This window comes from Acomys russatus, chromosome 31, assembly GCF_903995435.1.
Source record: "Acomys russatus chromosome 31, mAcoRus1.1, whole genome shotgun sequence".
Lineage (NCBI taxonomy): Eukaryota > Metazoa > Chordata > Mammalia > Rodentia > Muridae > Acomys > Acomys russatus.
The window spans coordinates 13,981,605-13,994,538 of record NC_067167.1 but is presented as its reverse complement, the minus strand read 5'-3'; the positions used below and the strand labels follow the sequence as shown (position 1 = coordinate 13,994,538).

Sequence of the window (12,934 nt, the reverse complement as noted above, 5' to 3'; positions counted from 1 at the left end):
TTTGGATGGGTTGTCCTGACTGTCCTGACATAGGCAGAAGAGTAATTAATTTCTCTCTGAAAAGACTCTGCCCTATGTGGAGAAACTTCACAAATGATAAAAGCAGCTGAGACAGGCGATTCTTTTCATTACTGAAGGTGACTCAGTCAATAATAGTTAATGCTCATTACCCATCCTGCCTTAGCCAGGAAGACAAGGGTCCAGGAATGACTGGATGTTAATGACTATATAAAGACCACGTAGTTCAAGGCTGAGAGCCATGTCTCTGAGATGTTGTCATTCGATAAATTGAACCACTGGGTGATCCAAAAAATACTAAGAGCAGGAGATGAAAGAGTAGCACGGGGGAGGGAAGACCCCATCCTCCTTATTTAAAAAGAGCATCGGCTGAAACAGGAGCAGATTGAAAGACGCTGCCCAACGGCCAAGAAAATGAAAATTATCCTTTTCTCCCCTTTCTCAACACTCCACCCTGTTTAACAAGAGAGAAAAGTAAGTCCCAACACTGCTGCCCCTGAGAACAATTTAGTATCCAGACACGGGAGAGCAGGCCCTCTCACCAAGGCATTGCAGCAGCATAGTCGTGGGTTCTAGAATACTCTCCTCACTCATCTCTTCCTTGAGTTAAAACACAGTGCATTTACCAAAGACTTTCAAAAACATAACCTCACTGAACAATTGAGGGGTGGGGGACAACAGCTAAGGCAAAACAGTTACAGTCAAATTTTCACCTTTGAGTTCTCAACTCAAGTGTGAGAGGCAGAAGGAAGTCTCCATGCTTCCGGCTGAATTTAGAACAAGGATGCACAGAGCTGATTCTGCCGGTAGCTGTTGCTACATTGTATCTCTGTGTCAAGGGACAGACCTGTAGAACCAGCTATCCATCTGGTATGGACATGCGTCACTGTTTAACTATGGCTGACTTCAAGTTTCTGAGCAGAGATTGGAGGGGCAGGGTGGTAGAGTAGAGCGAACATTTGTACCACACAGAGAAGGGTGGACAAACGCAGCTTTCTTTTCAAATATTGGTAGCATTGTTATTTCTGGCTGTTCAAGGTGGCAATGTGAGATGGTGTAATTACTCCCACTGGGGTAATTCTATGTGAGCTTGGGAGGAAATGATCTCACATGAAATTCCCCCCAAACTTCTGCTCTGTCACCCAAACAATTTACATTTAAAACCTAGGGTTTTATTATTCATTTCTGTTGTGCCTTGGTTCTGACCTGTTTTTTTCCCCCGTTTTCAGCAAACACTTTATGAGCACAGTGAGACCAGATCTGACTAATTCACAGATGATGGGTCTGTCTGTCTGTCTATCTATCTATCTATCTATCTATCTATCTATCTATCTATCTATCATCTCCATCTCTTAGAGGGGGCTGGTTCAAGCTAGTTCAAGAAAGCGCAGAACACAGTGCACTTTATAAAACGGTAGAGTTCAGCGTAGGCGTGGGCAGTAGGCATCCACCAGGGGCTACTACTGTGCAGCATTTGCGTGCGAGTTACCTGCTGAGGGGCGAAAGGCAAACACATCAGCTTCGTACACCTTACCTGAGCCATCTGCCTCTCCAGCTTCGATCGGGGAATATCATCAAAGTAGTTTTCATTTCTTCTCCTCCTTGCATCGCCCTGCATGATAATGTGAGGAACGTCTAGGGAGCCACCAGTGGTGTAAGTGCTTTGGCTAAGTGATGGAGACAACTGAGGAGGAGTGTGATTACCACTGGGTTCCTGAATGGAAATACAGCATGAAATAAATACCATGCTCTTTGTGGCTAGCCTTTGGTTTCAAATAATTGTGCAATACAAACATAACAAGCTACAGCGGGTGGGGGTGGGGATGGGGTGGAAGGATGGGAGCAGTTTTCTCACTCAACTGCCGGGATTGCTAACATTCCACTGTTAATTCTGTTAATAGTCTGATCAGGTCACTACTCCTGCCTCCCGGTGATTTCGGGGGTCAGAGGTTTAAAGTATAATCGGCTGTTCGGCCTCCCCCCCAATACTGTGGATGATCTCAGGAAGGAGGTTCATCTCAGTTGGGCACCCGATAACATCACGTGTTTATCAGGGAAGGAACCGTGTGGGCAGCGCATGCTCACTGTGGTGGGTGCCATTACAAGAAGCTAACATGGGACCAGATGGGTCTTGATCCTCGACCGAAGTGTGGTGTGACAGTAGGGCTGGGAAGTGGACACAGTATGGCAACATAGCATGTCACGCGACGTACAGACTGCAGAGCAATGCGTATAATGACAGTGGATGCTTTTCAACAGCGAAGACAACTCTAGCTGCACACTGGCCGGCAGTAAGTTGAGGGGCAGCGGCGGTGGCGGCCGAGCTCTGGTGTTTGCAAGGCTGAGGAGCAGACTGGAAATCACTCCTCTGGAAAGGCCTCTCGCAGTTACACCGATGATGCTCGGAGCCTCCCCTCTTTCCACAGAGTAAGGGGGGGGCAAGATAATAATCCCTTTCTAACCTAATTTTTTCCTAATTTACTGGAGGTTCACTCTCTTATGGAGTGACAAATACGTTCTTACTTCTGCTTTCCTTATTCCCCAAAGCCTGAAGTAGCCTATACCTACCCTAGCATATCCCACCGGATGCCACCAGGAGTTAGCTCCTCCTCCGGGGCTCCGGGAGAAGCATGTCATTGGCTCTGTTTATCTTCTCTTTCAAAGCTGAATCAGAAGCTTGTATCCTATCCAGCCCCTGCCACACTGACTGTGGCCTGCGGGTTCCCTGAAGTCATCTCTCAGGGCTATTTATTTCCCCAGGGACACATGCACGGAGGCCTATGTTTGTGCTCATCGCCTGTGGCTACCTCTTCTGACATTTGCCACGGGAATAAGATGCAGACAAATGCAGGAGGAAGCAGAGAACTGAGCTTGTGAGGAGGCCTTGGCTTCATAACGGACTTCAGAAGAGTGTGCGAGCGCCATGAAGGGCGCGGGCGGCTATGCTCTCTGTCTTTTGACCCATCTTGCCAGGGAATCACCTGTTGCTTTCCTTTTGCTCCATTCCTTCTCACTTTTCTTTTTTGTTTTACCTTTTACAGTCTCTACCCCATGTTTCTTAAAATATAGCTGAAGGAAACAATTGTAGCTTACTACATAAAAATTTAGGCTCTATATTCTTAATTTTTTTTCAAGTGTGTGAAAATGGTCATTTTTCATTTCTTGAAAAACAGAAGACCCTGAGGTTAATTTTAAATTGATTTTTTAAAAAACTTAACCGCGGTCCTTGATCGATTTCTTTTCTGTGGGTTTGAGGAGTCTGACAGAAAACTCATTTCCTTTCTCTTGGGAGTGAGAGACTAGAGGTGACGGGGTGGTCTTTAAGAGGTGGTGCTTAGTCAAACTGGATTCTCTTATAATGCATTTCTAAGCCTCTGAGTTATATATTGAGAAAACCAAACACAATCGAAAGGGAGACTGTTTTCTACACAGATGAGGCAAGCAATGAGGGGAACAGCCTGCATTTCCTCTTCTACGGCTTCAGCCATCTTAGTTCACAACATATTTTATTTTATTTTATTTTTTATTTTATTATTTATTATTATTATTTTTTTTTGAGGAGAATGGAGGAAAGAGAAATGAACATGGTGGCACTTACCCTGAGGGTGATGGACCGAGGGGGTTTCTGTGGAGGGTCCTCGTGCAGTCTGTCTCCCAGAGATGCCAAAATGCGTTTCCTGTGGCCAATCAAACTGATTTTTAAAACCTGAAACAACATGTATTTGGGTTAACTACTTTATCTGAGGGGGGACGGGTAGAAAAAAGAAGTTGTATATGTCCCAGAACAAACAGTACAAAGAAGTTTATGCAATATTATTAGCCCTACCCTGTGAGACTGGGGAATCAAGGCAGGGCCACACTTTGGTCCAGAGAGGTTGGAAGGAGGAACAGCCAGAGAGCCTGGGTAGAGAAAACAGAGAGGGCCCCAGGGTCCTGCTCTGCACACTGGCCACGAGACCCTTGAAAACTACAAACCGGCTCTGACCGATGACAATCCAAAAAACAAACGCTCTTAGAATAAAAAGGCTCCTCCCACCCCCCCACCCCCAGACTCATGGGTAAGAGCCTGGTGGAGTCTGTCCCTCTCTGTCCATACCTTTGTCTTCCTCCCCTCCACACAGGACTCTAAGTCATGCAGGCCTTGAGTGACTGCACCTCTATGCCTACACACACATACACACACATACACACACACACACACACACACACACACACACACACACACACACACACACTCATCTTCACCTGGGGGGCCTCTACACTCCACCCCCTACCTGCCCCGTCCCCCTCTCCTATCCTGCTCGCTCCAGCATCTACTTGAAATGTTTGCCTGGAGACTTTCAGATAACTACATTTCTGTCCCTCTGTTACTCAAATGTCTCCGGAGGAAGAGTCTCTCCTATGGCTTCACTGAAAATGCCTGTACCATAGCCCCAAAAACTCTTCCTCTGCCATACCTTTCTGTCTGTCTGTCTCTCTTTCTTACCATTCTGGAAACGGCTTTGTTGAGATTCTTGTGTTCCGCACCAGCCCTTCCCATGTGGGCTCCCTAAGAGCAGGGCCCTGTCACTTGTTTACCAGGGTTATCTCTGCAATGCCCAAAGCAAGCCTTGAAACAGGTCAGGGCTGGAGGATGGAGGGGAGGACAGGAAACAGGGAAGAATGGGTGTGAATGAGGGGCACGAAAGTAGGGCAGGTTAGAGTCAGGCTAGGTGCTAGCTCTGCCCGCCTGGGGTAGACAAAGCATCCAGGGTGGTGCTTTCAAGGGCACAACAGGAGAGGCATGTGTGGAGGAGAAATCTGAGGGAGCCTGGGTCCATCCCCAGTCCTGTCCTGGAATGCTGCCTTCCTCCGTGCCTATCTGGAAAGGCTTCTTGCTTTACGTATGAACTATGGTCCAGACAAGTGGTTACTTACCCAAGAGCCCGTGGGTGAAGACTGTGGCATCTAAATCAGGTTTGTCTGACTCTCAAGCTTGTTTTACTCAAAGGTAAATGCTCTGAATACCTCCATATCTCCAAATACCACTTTTTAAAACAATAGACTATGAACACGTTCACACATGTCCCCCGCTTCTGCATCTATGCGTGCCCCAGGATGCAACAGCTCTTGACCCATACCGTTTTTCTGTTTCTATCAAGTTTTTACCAAAGAGGAGCTGAAATTTATTGTATATATAATATATACACATACATATATGAATCTATATTATGCTACCTTGGATTTTGCCTACTTGCTACCTATTGGTTGTCTTGCAAAACTCATTTAAGATTAAGGTTTTTTAAAAAGCATGTATTTATTTCATATGTGTGTATATGGGCTATATGGTGCTGTGTCACACATGTGGAGGCTACATGTTGCCACAGTTGGCTTTCTCCTTCCACCATGTGTTCCAGGGGACTGAGCACGCAATGTGAGGTTTGGCAGCGCCTTTACTTGCCAAGCCATCTTTGCAGGCCCCGATTACTCCTCTTACATGGTAAAAGCTACTGTACTTTTCATACCATAACATGCACCTTTTTCCTCTGAAAGGGGGGGGAGTAAATTAGGGTGCACCTTATGGTCCGATTGCTGTTTTTACTGTTTTTCTTGTTTTACTGCTCTAAAAACTGGGTGTGTCTTATGGTCAGGTGCGTCTTATAGTACAAAAAATATGGTAATTAAGTTGACTGCCTGCACGACCTGTCCTGTAACCCTGTGGCTTTTTATAAACTCTCATTATTCCCATGCTGAGACTGCAAGTGTGATTCAATAAGCAGACCCCCTCTCCTAGCACTCATTTCACCTGGACATTCTCAGACTTGATTATGATAGCTTAAGATTGGTTGCAAAAACGTGGCTCGGGATATCCCAGGTGTATGCCGACCGTGACTGTCAGTCTGAGCAGGATACTGCTTTCTGCTTTTAATGCCCTCTTTATGATGTTCTTTTTCAGTACATGCAATGGAAGGTGCTCTTAGATGCACTGGGAATATAAATATATTCACAAAGCAAAGGTGCATATTGACTGTAAAATCTTTTAATTTCGCTGTGGCAGATAGTTCAAACCCTTTTTAGTCTTGGGAGAATAGTTTGGATTGTTTCTCCCGAAGTTCCTTATCTTCCAGTTGTCCATGCAGGCGCCCATCTGCCATCCTTCTGCCCACACACGTAGGCTGGCGCCGTCGCTCTGCATTTCTATTAGCCAGCTCGGCATTTCACTATGTGGAAGAGCAGAGGGATTTCACTGTATCCCCCTTGCAGATTATGACTATGCTAATGAAGTGTAGTCCTGTGCTCATATCTCGCAGGCAACATTACCTACTGGAGCCAGAGAAATGTCCTTATAGTCTTGCATTGTTCATCTCCTAAGCATCAAGAACAGAGATTCCTCCATCCCAGAAGATACAGAACAGTAACCTTCTCCAAAGATATTTTCCAAGTCTAAACACACTACATTTTATTTTATGTGTGTAGGTTTTCTTTTTTTACCTGCATGTATATCTATGGACCACTTGCACACCCCATACCCAAGGACGCCAGAAGAAGATATCAAGTCTCCGGCATCGGGACTTGCAGATGGTTATGAACCACCATGTGGGTGCTGGGAATAGAACCTGGGACCTCTGGAAGAGCAGCCAGTGCTCTTAACCAATGAATCATCTCTCAGGATCCTTCTCATCCCCTTTTATTCTCATTCTCTGTTACTTTGTCAAAAGCTTCTAGTGGATGTTATTCCCGTCCGCCCTAAAACCCCTACTTATCTTTAATAAAGATACGCAATTCTCTTCTGAAAAATAGACAAACAAACCCAACAACTGACACTAACAACGGCTGCGATTTCACCCTTGTGTTTAGTTTCCTCTCTCGAAACTCAAGTTTGAGACAAGTGATCTGACTCCTCTGGTCTCAGTTTTCCATCAATAACATGAGTTGACATTGTTGCCAAAGATAGCAAAGGTCACTGGAAAGGTAGAGAGGAACATCTTAATGCTGGGGGTGGTGGTACAGACCAGTAATCTGAGCACTTGGGAGGCAAAGGCAGGAGAATCACTCTATGTTCAAGGCCAGCCTGTTTCATGTAGTGACGTCTAGGCTCCAGGCCAGATAAGCTTCACACACACACACACACACACACACACACACACACACACACACACACACACACAAAGTACTCTGCACACTTCCAGAAAAGAAAGGTAAACACCAACCCAGCTACAAACCCTTCCATCTACAACGGTGACCTGCTTGCAAGATGCCCTAGAGCAATAGTGGCGTAAGGCTTGTGGGAGCAACCAACCAATATCTGATCTGACTTCAGGCCCACTTTATGAGATGGAATTCATGAGGGTAGCCAATCACCTGAGACTAGACCGGCCTGGGACCTAAGGGGAAACTGAATACTAATCTGCTAAAGGAATGTAGCAATGAAATGACCCTTAATGATATTCTACTCTACTCGAAGATCAGCAACTTGTTCAGCTATCATCAGAAAAGCTTCCTTCTGCAGCAGATGGGAGTACATAGAGAGATACAGAGCTAGACAGTGTACAGAGAGTGAGAGACCTTGGAGCACTCAGCCCCTAAAAGGGGTGGGGTGTCTCCATCACATTCCCTCCCCTCAGGGCTCAGGAGTTCTTGCAGAAGAGGAGACAGAAAAATTGTAAGAGACACAGGAGGTGGAAGACATCGAGGAAACGGGGCCCTCTAAACACAGCAGGACCGGTGCACATATGAACTCACAGAGCCTGTGGCAGCACGCACAAGGCTGGGCACACACCTGGGCCAGATGGGGCCCCAGCACTGGGAAGGGGAACGGACGCGAGCTCCCATCCCTAATCCAGATGCTGTCTCCAAGGGATAGCGGTGCACACAGGAGAAGTTAGTCTAATGGAGTCTCACAGGGTACACAAACCCCTCTGAAGGCCAGGCCCCGTGCCCAGCAACAGCCAGCCAGCACAAAATGAACTAGATGGCACCTTTGGAAGTTCTTTTTTTTTTTTTTTTAATGCTTTCCCAGGGATTTCCTCCTCCCTTATAGGTCTTTTGTGCATACATGATGGTTCTGATTTTGTGCTTTAATCGGATTTCTGTGTGTCTCATGTGTTTCTTGAGCCTTTCTTTGTTTTTTTTTTTCCCTTCTGTTTGTTTGTTTTGTCCCATTCTGTTTTTAAATTATTATTATTATTATTATTATTATTATTATTATTATTATTATCATTATTATTATCTTATTATTATCATTATTATTATTATTTAGTTTCCTGTTTGTATCCAAATAAGATAGAAAAAGAAAGGGTGTGGGTATTTGGGTAGGTGGGTAGGGAGGATTTGAGGTAAACATAATGTATGAAAATCAGAGTATATTGTATTGCAAGCTTATTTTCAGGATTATATAAATGTTACATTGGCTATTTGTATTTAGCAGCCTTGAAGAAAACATCTTTCCTATCTTGGTACGTATAAAATTCTGAGTGTAAATCACTATCTAGCCTATCTCGTCATTATCAACTTAAAACATCTATCTAGACCTAAAATAAAAGTTTGCTTTCAATTAAAAGAAAAAGAAGAGCTGGCCCCCAGAAGATGGCTCCTACACCATGCGTTGGCTCCAAGTGAATGGGACCCCGAGCATGCACAGAGATCTTGACCCAGAAGAATGCAGACTTGGCCACGTTCACAGAACTAATCAGAGAGGCTGGGACTGCGTATGAAGAGCTTTGGCCGCCTTGCGAGAGTTCTCCTTGACATAACGTATCTGGTAGAAAGGTGTCCGCTTGCTACTGGTCCTGCCTTCTAAGAGCGCATGCTTGTCTCACAGCCACACTGCTCAGTCTCTAGCGGGAGGCACCCTGAGGTTTTCTCTGCAGTGCAGCTTTGTGTCACCTTCTCCATAGAACAAGCAAGGAGAGACTGGGTAAACAAGCAGACAGCAAATGACTAAAATGCAGAATGGCAGTTTATGATAAAGACATGTGAATAACCTTATTTTTTTTTTTTAGAAGACGCAATAAAACTTCAATTTATTGGACACTATGCTGTAGTTCCATGTGTCCTGCATTAGAAACTAGGCCAAGTGTACTACATGGGTGTACAAATGCCTCATCTGATCCTTAAGGTAACCTAAGTATTCTCATTCGCATGACGCCAAACTCGAGACTTGGAAATACTGAGGGACTTGTGGGCGATGTTGCCCACAGGTGTCAAGGCCGGGAACTGTCCCTCACTCCTCACTCACTATTGACTGTTGGCCAAGTTCCTCTTCCGGTTGTTCCTTTCCACATCGTCTGGCCTTAGCCATGGCCTTGGTCATGCCATGATTATGCTTAAGAGAGGGGCTTCTCCTACCGGCTCTCAACCGTGTGAAAACATTAGAACAACTCATTCCTGTGACAAGTCTCCTAGCAGTGTTAAAAAAAAATCTATGGCCCACACAGCAAGAACTTTCCAGTATTCCCTGTAAAAATACACATATAGACCAAGGACAGAAAACCCTCATTACTGAGAACTCAACCCTAATTAGCTAATATCAGAGTAATAGAGGAGATGGATAACTTTCGGCTTCAAACCTCTCAGGTTAATCAAAAGAAATGCAGTTGGCAGAGCAATCACAGATAGACTGTCAAAAGACCAAGGCGGGCTGGCCTAACTTGAGCAAACTTCCACCTTGGCAACTGGAGCTCTGAAGCAGCAGAGCCTGGGCATCCATGATCTGTAGCCCAACCCTCCTTCTAAACCCTAAAGCAGCAGCTGTGTGTTAGGGAGAACTTCATAGCACTCCTACTGCCGCTTAGGTGAACGCTATTTTGAACCCAATGAAAGGAGAAGACAAAGCAAGGCAAATAATATTAAGCATTTAGTTATATTAAGATATTGAGACAACTGAGCTCAAAAATAACAAAATATCAGGGCTTTGTCACCAACCATTTGGAGGACAGCAAGCGGAAGCAAAACTTAGAGAGCTTCCAAAGTTGAGAAGACTGGGCACAGACAGCTGCACCGTCAAACCATGACTGACAGCATCAGGACAGTCCCCTTCCACTGAGTAACATCAGAATGCATGTCAGAGTAAAGCGTAAAGTTGGTAGACTAGCCTGGGTCTTTTTAAAATTACTGTGATGTAAATTAAACACGATGAATTTAATGTGTGAATTCAGCACTTTATCTTCATTTTAAAAATTAAACAATGTTTTGATTATGATAACAGTGCTGCTTTCCCACTATAGATGCTCTATGAGGCACAGTAAAAAGCAGGAATATAAGTTGTCCACAAGCTACTAATGTCTATCTGTACACGCTGCGCTGCACCAAGCGTCAACAGAGACCAGACAAGTTCAGAGAAACCATGTTTTATAGTGGTCGGGTTGTAAGCTCACCTTTCACCTTGATATTTTTGCTCAGTATCAAAGCCACAAGCCTTTCTACATATACAAGTCTGAGCAGACAGTCAAAGCAACTCTGTACACTGGTTCACAGAAGCATTTTGTAATTCCTTACCCATTCCCTTGTTGGTATTTCTTTCCTAAATATCAAGTGTTCCACAAGCTTTAAAATGTACTCTTTATCTGACAATTTCCACTTGCATTGCCATTTTGGGTAGACACGATATGGAGTATACTAATTAGAACTGCAAGAATGCACATGAGTCACAGAGAGAAGCCGTGTGGCGACAGTCTGTCTACACATTCTCCTGAAATCTCAATCCAATCACTACAGGATGGACCAAGTCCTCTGGGGAAACCACAAACCCACATCATGTTCCTCAGCGTCATCTCTTGTGTTTGTTGTGTTTTGGATTTGGGGTTTACCGGGCAGACATAAAAAAGAGCCTGAGGCTTGAGTCCTCTAGACATCACCTAGGCATGAAGCAATGCTGAGCGAGTGGGCATTCCAGCTGTCATTGCATATTATATTGGATCCTTTCTAGATATTTTCAACTAAAGGGAGAATAGGTCGCATGCAAGTCTATACGACTCGTCTATTTTCTGAATGGTCACTTCCAACCGGGTGCCAAGTGTGCCGAGGAGGGCTGAGGAGGCACTCTCAGGTGTATTCTCATGTACGGAACTAAAGTTGGAGATTAAATGTGAAAGTGCCCCTCATCCTGGTAAGAACATCTAGACACGCCCGACCAAAGAGCACCAAGGCAAACGCGCTTGAGGATTCTACAAATACAGAGGTTCTTATTTGAACTTGAAACCATTCGGTGACTCTAACATCTCTTACGACAACTTGGACTTCAGTAATATACATCTGGAAGAGTGTGAGCATTGGGGGGCGTGGGGGTGGGACTGAGGGAACCTCTGAAGCAGGAAGTCATGACATTTGGTTCTGACTTGTATCCTAGGGTCTTTCACAGCATCTAGCACACAAGTACACCTTCTAGGTGGACCCTAAAGTCTCAACTCTGATCCCTTACAAGGTGGACCAGCAAAGTAGGAAAGACAAGATAAAAAGCAAAGACGAAAAGAGGAGAACGTCCATTATCTTATTTCTCTCCCTTTCTAATCTGAAGAATTCTCTACTCTTAGGTTTTGGCACCTTAATTTCCATGCTTATCTTAGGAGGAGACCATTCTATTTCCTGTTGACTCCCACTCTGCCATCTACAAAATCCAAACTCTATTTTTCTTGTTTATTACTTTTCAAAATAACACCTATTAACACCACAAGAAAACAGCTCCCAGAATCAACTATCCAAGGCACACAGAGACTGAGCCGACAACCAGGAAGCCTGGTTAGGTGTGACCTAAGACTCTGCATATGTTATGGTTGCATAGCTTGGTTTTCCTGTGAGACTCCCAGCAGTGGGATCGGAGGCTGTCTCTGACTCTTTTGTCTGCTTTTTGGACTCCTTTCTTCCTATTGGGTTTGCCTCATCCTGCTTTAATATGAAGGGATGTACCTAGTCGTATTGTAACTTAATATGCCATGTTTGTTTGATGTCCCTGGGAGGCTTGCCCTCATCTGAAGGGAAAAGGAGGAGTGGATGTGAGGGAAAGGGGAGGTGGGAGACTGGGAGAAGAGGAGGGAGGGTTGGAATATATTATATGACAGAAGGATAAGCAAAAAAACCTATTAGGTAGCTAGCCATTAACAGTTTGTAGGACAGAGGCCAAAAAATACAACTATATTAACCAGGAGGAAAGAAAAGAGTTATGAACTACACTGCTCTGGAAAGAGCAAAGGGTAGTAAAAGAGAGTGAGAGATGTGCTTCTGAATACAAACTGGCTTAATAAACAGGAAATACTAATTATGGGGAAATGCAATAATCTTTTCATAGAAAGAGAGACCTTAATTGTATAATTGCCTCTGAGGATCTAAGGGTTTTGGAGGCACAAAGCCTTCTTTGTAATCAATGAGAATCTTAGGTTTATTTGTAAAGCTCTCTGAATTACCTCTTGATGAAGGTATTAATTTCCTGATTATATTTTACCATAAACATTGCTTTAGAAGATGAAGAAAATCCCACAACAAACCAACCAATCAGTTTCTAATTTCCCTGTAAGTTACTTTTTAGGTACAGCTCGTTGCAAGGTAGATTTCCATGGGGGGATGGGGGTGGGGGTGGGCGGGTGAGGGGGGGGGGAGGAACTCATCAGTCAAACCCAAACATTGGGATTATTGCAAGAGGATCTTGTTTTAAAGAGAAAACGGGGAATGTGTCGTGCTCCGACCTTGAAGCTGTTTTTGAGATGCAGTGATGTGCTAACGGCGTTCGAAAGCCGAAGCTGAGAATTGCTCTGCTCTCTTATTAATGCATAAAATGCCCCGTGTCATTTGGCTTTCCCTAAATTTGTTAACCGCACAAGAGTTTACAGCCATCTAGGGTATTTTCCAACTTGTTGAGATCAATTGTGTTGCATGGCTGACTATCTCAGTACAGAACAGAATTATTGTCACCAGAGCTCTTTAGGATGGGGTTGCAAAGTATAAA

At 44.5% G+C, this 12,934-nt stretch overlaps 1 protein-coding gene across 21 annotated transcripts in view; it reads right to left on the bottom strand.

Moving 5' to 3' along the window:
* Anks1b (ankyrin repeat and sterile alpha motif domain containing 1B) overlaps positions 1-12,934 on the bottom strand; it is a 1,021,560-nt gene that overhangs the window by 72,570 nt on the left and 936,056 nt on the right. For 14 of the 21 annotated variants that reach the window (XM_051139823.1, XM_051139820.1, XM_051139819.1 and 11 more), the window contains 2 exons: positions 3,617-3,724; positions 1,553-1,732 (listed from right to left, as the gene is read on the bottom strand). In XM_051139823.1, coding sequence (XP_050995780.1) covers positions 1,553-1,732; positions 3,617-3,724 — 288 coding nt within the window. The remainder of the gene's footprint in view (positions 1-1,552; positions 1,733-3,616; positions 3,725-12,934) is intronic. The other 7 variants (XM_051139805.1, XM_051139806.1, XM_051139807.1 and 4 more) reach the window with 2 other exon arrangements.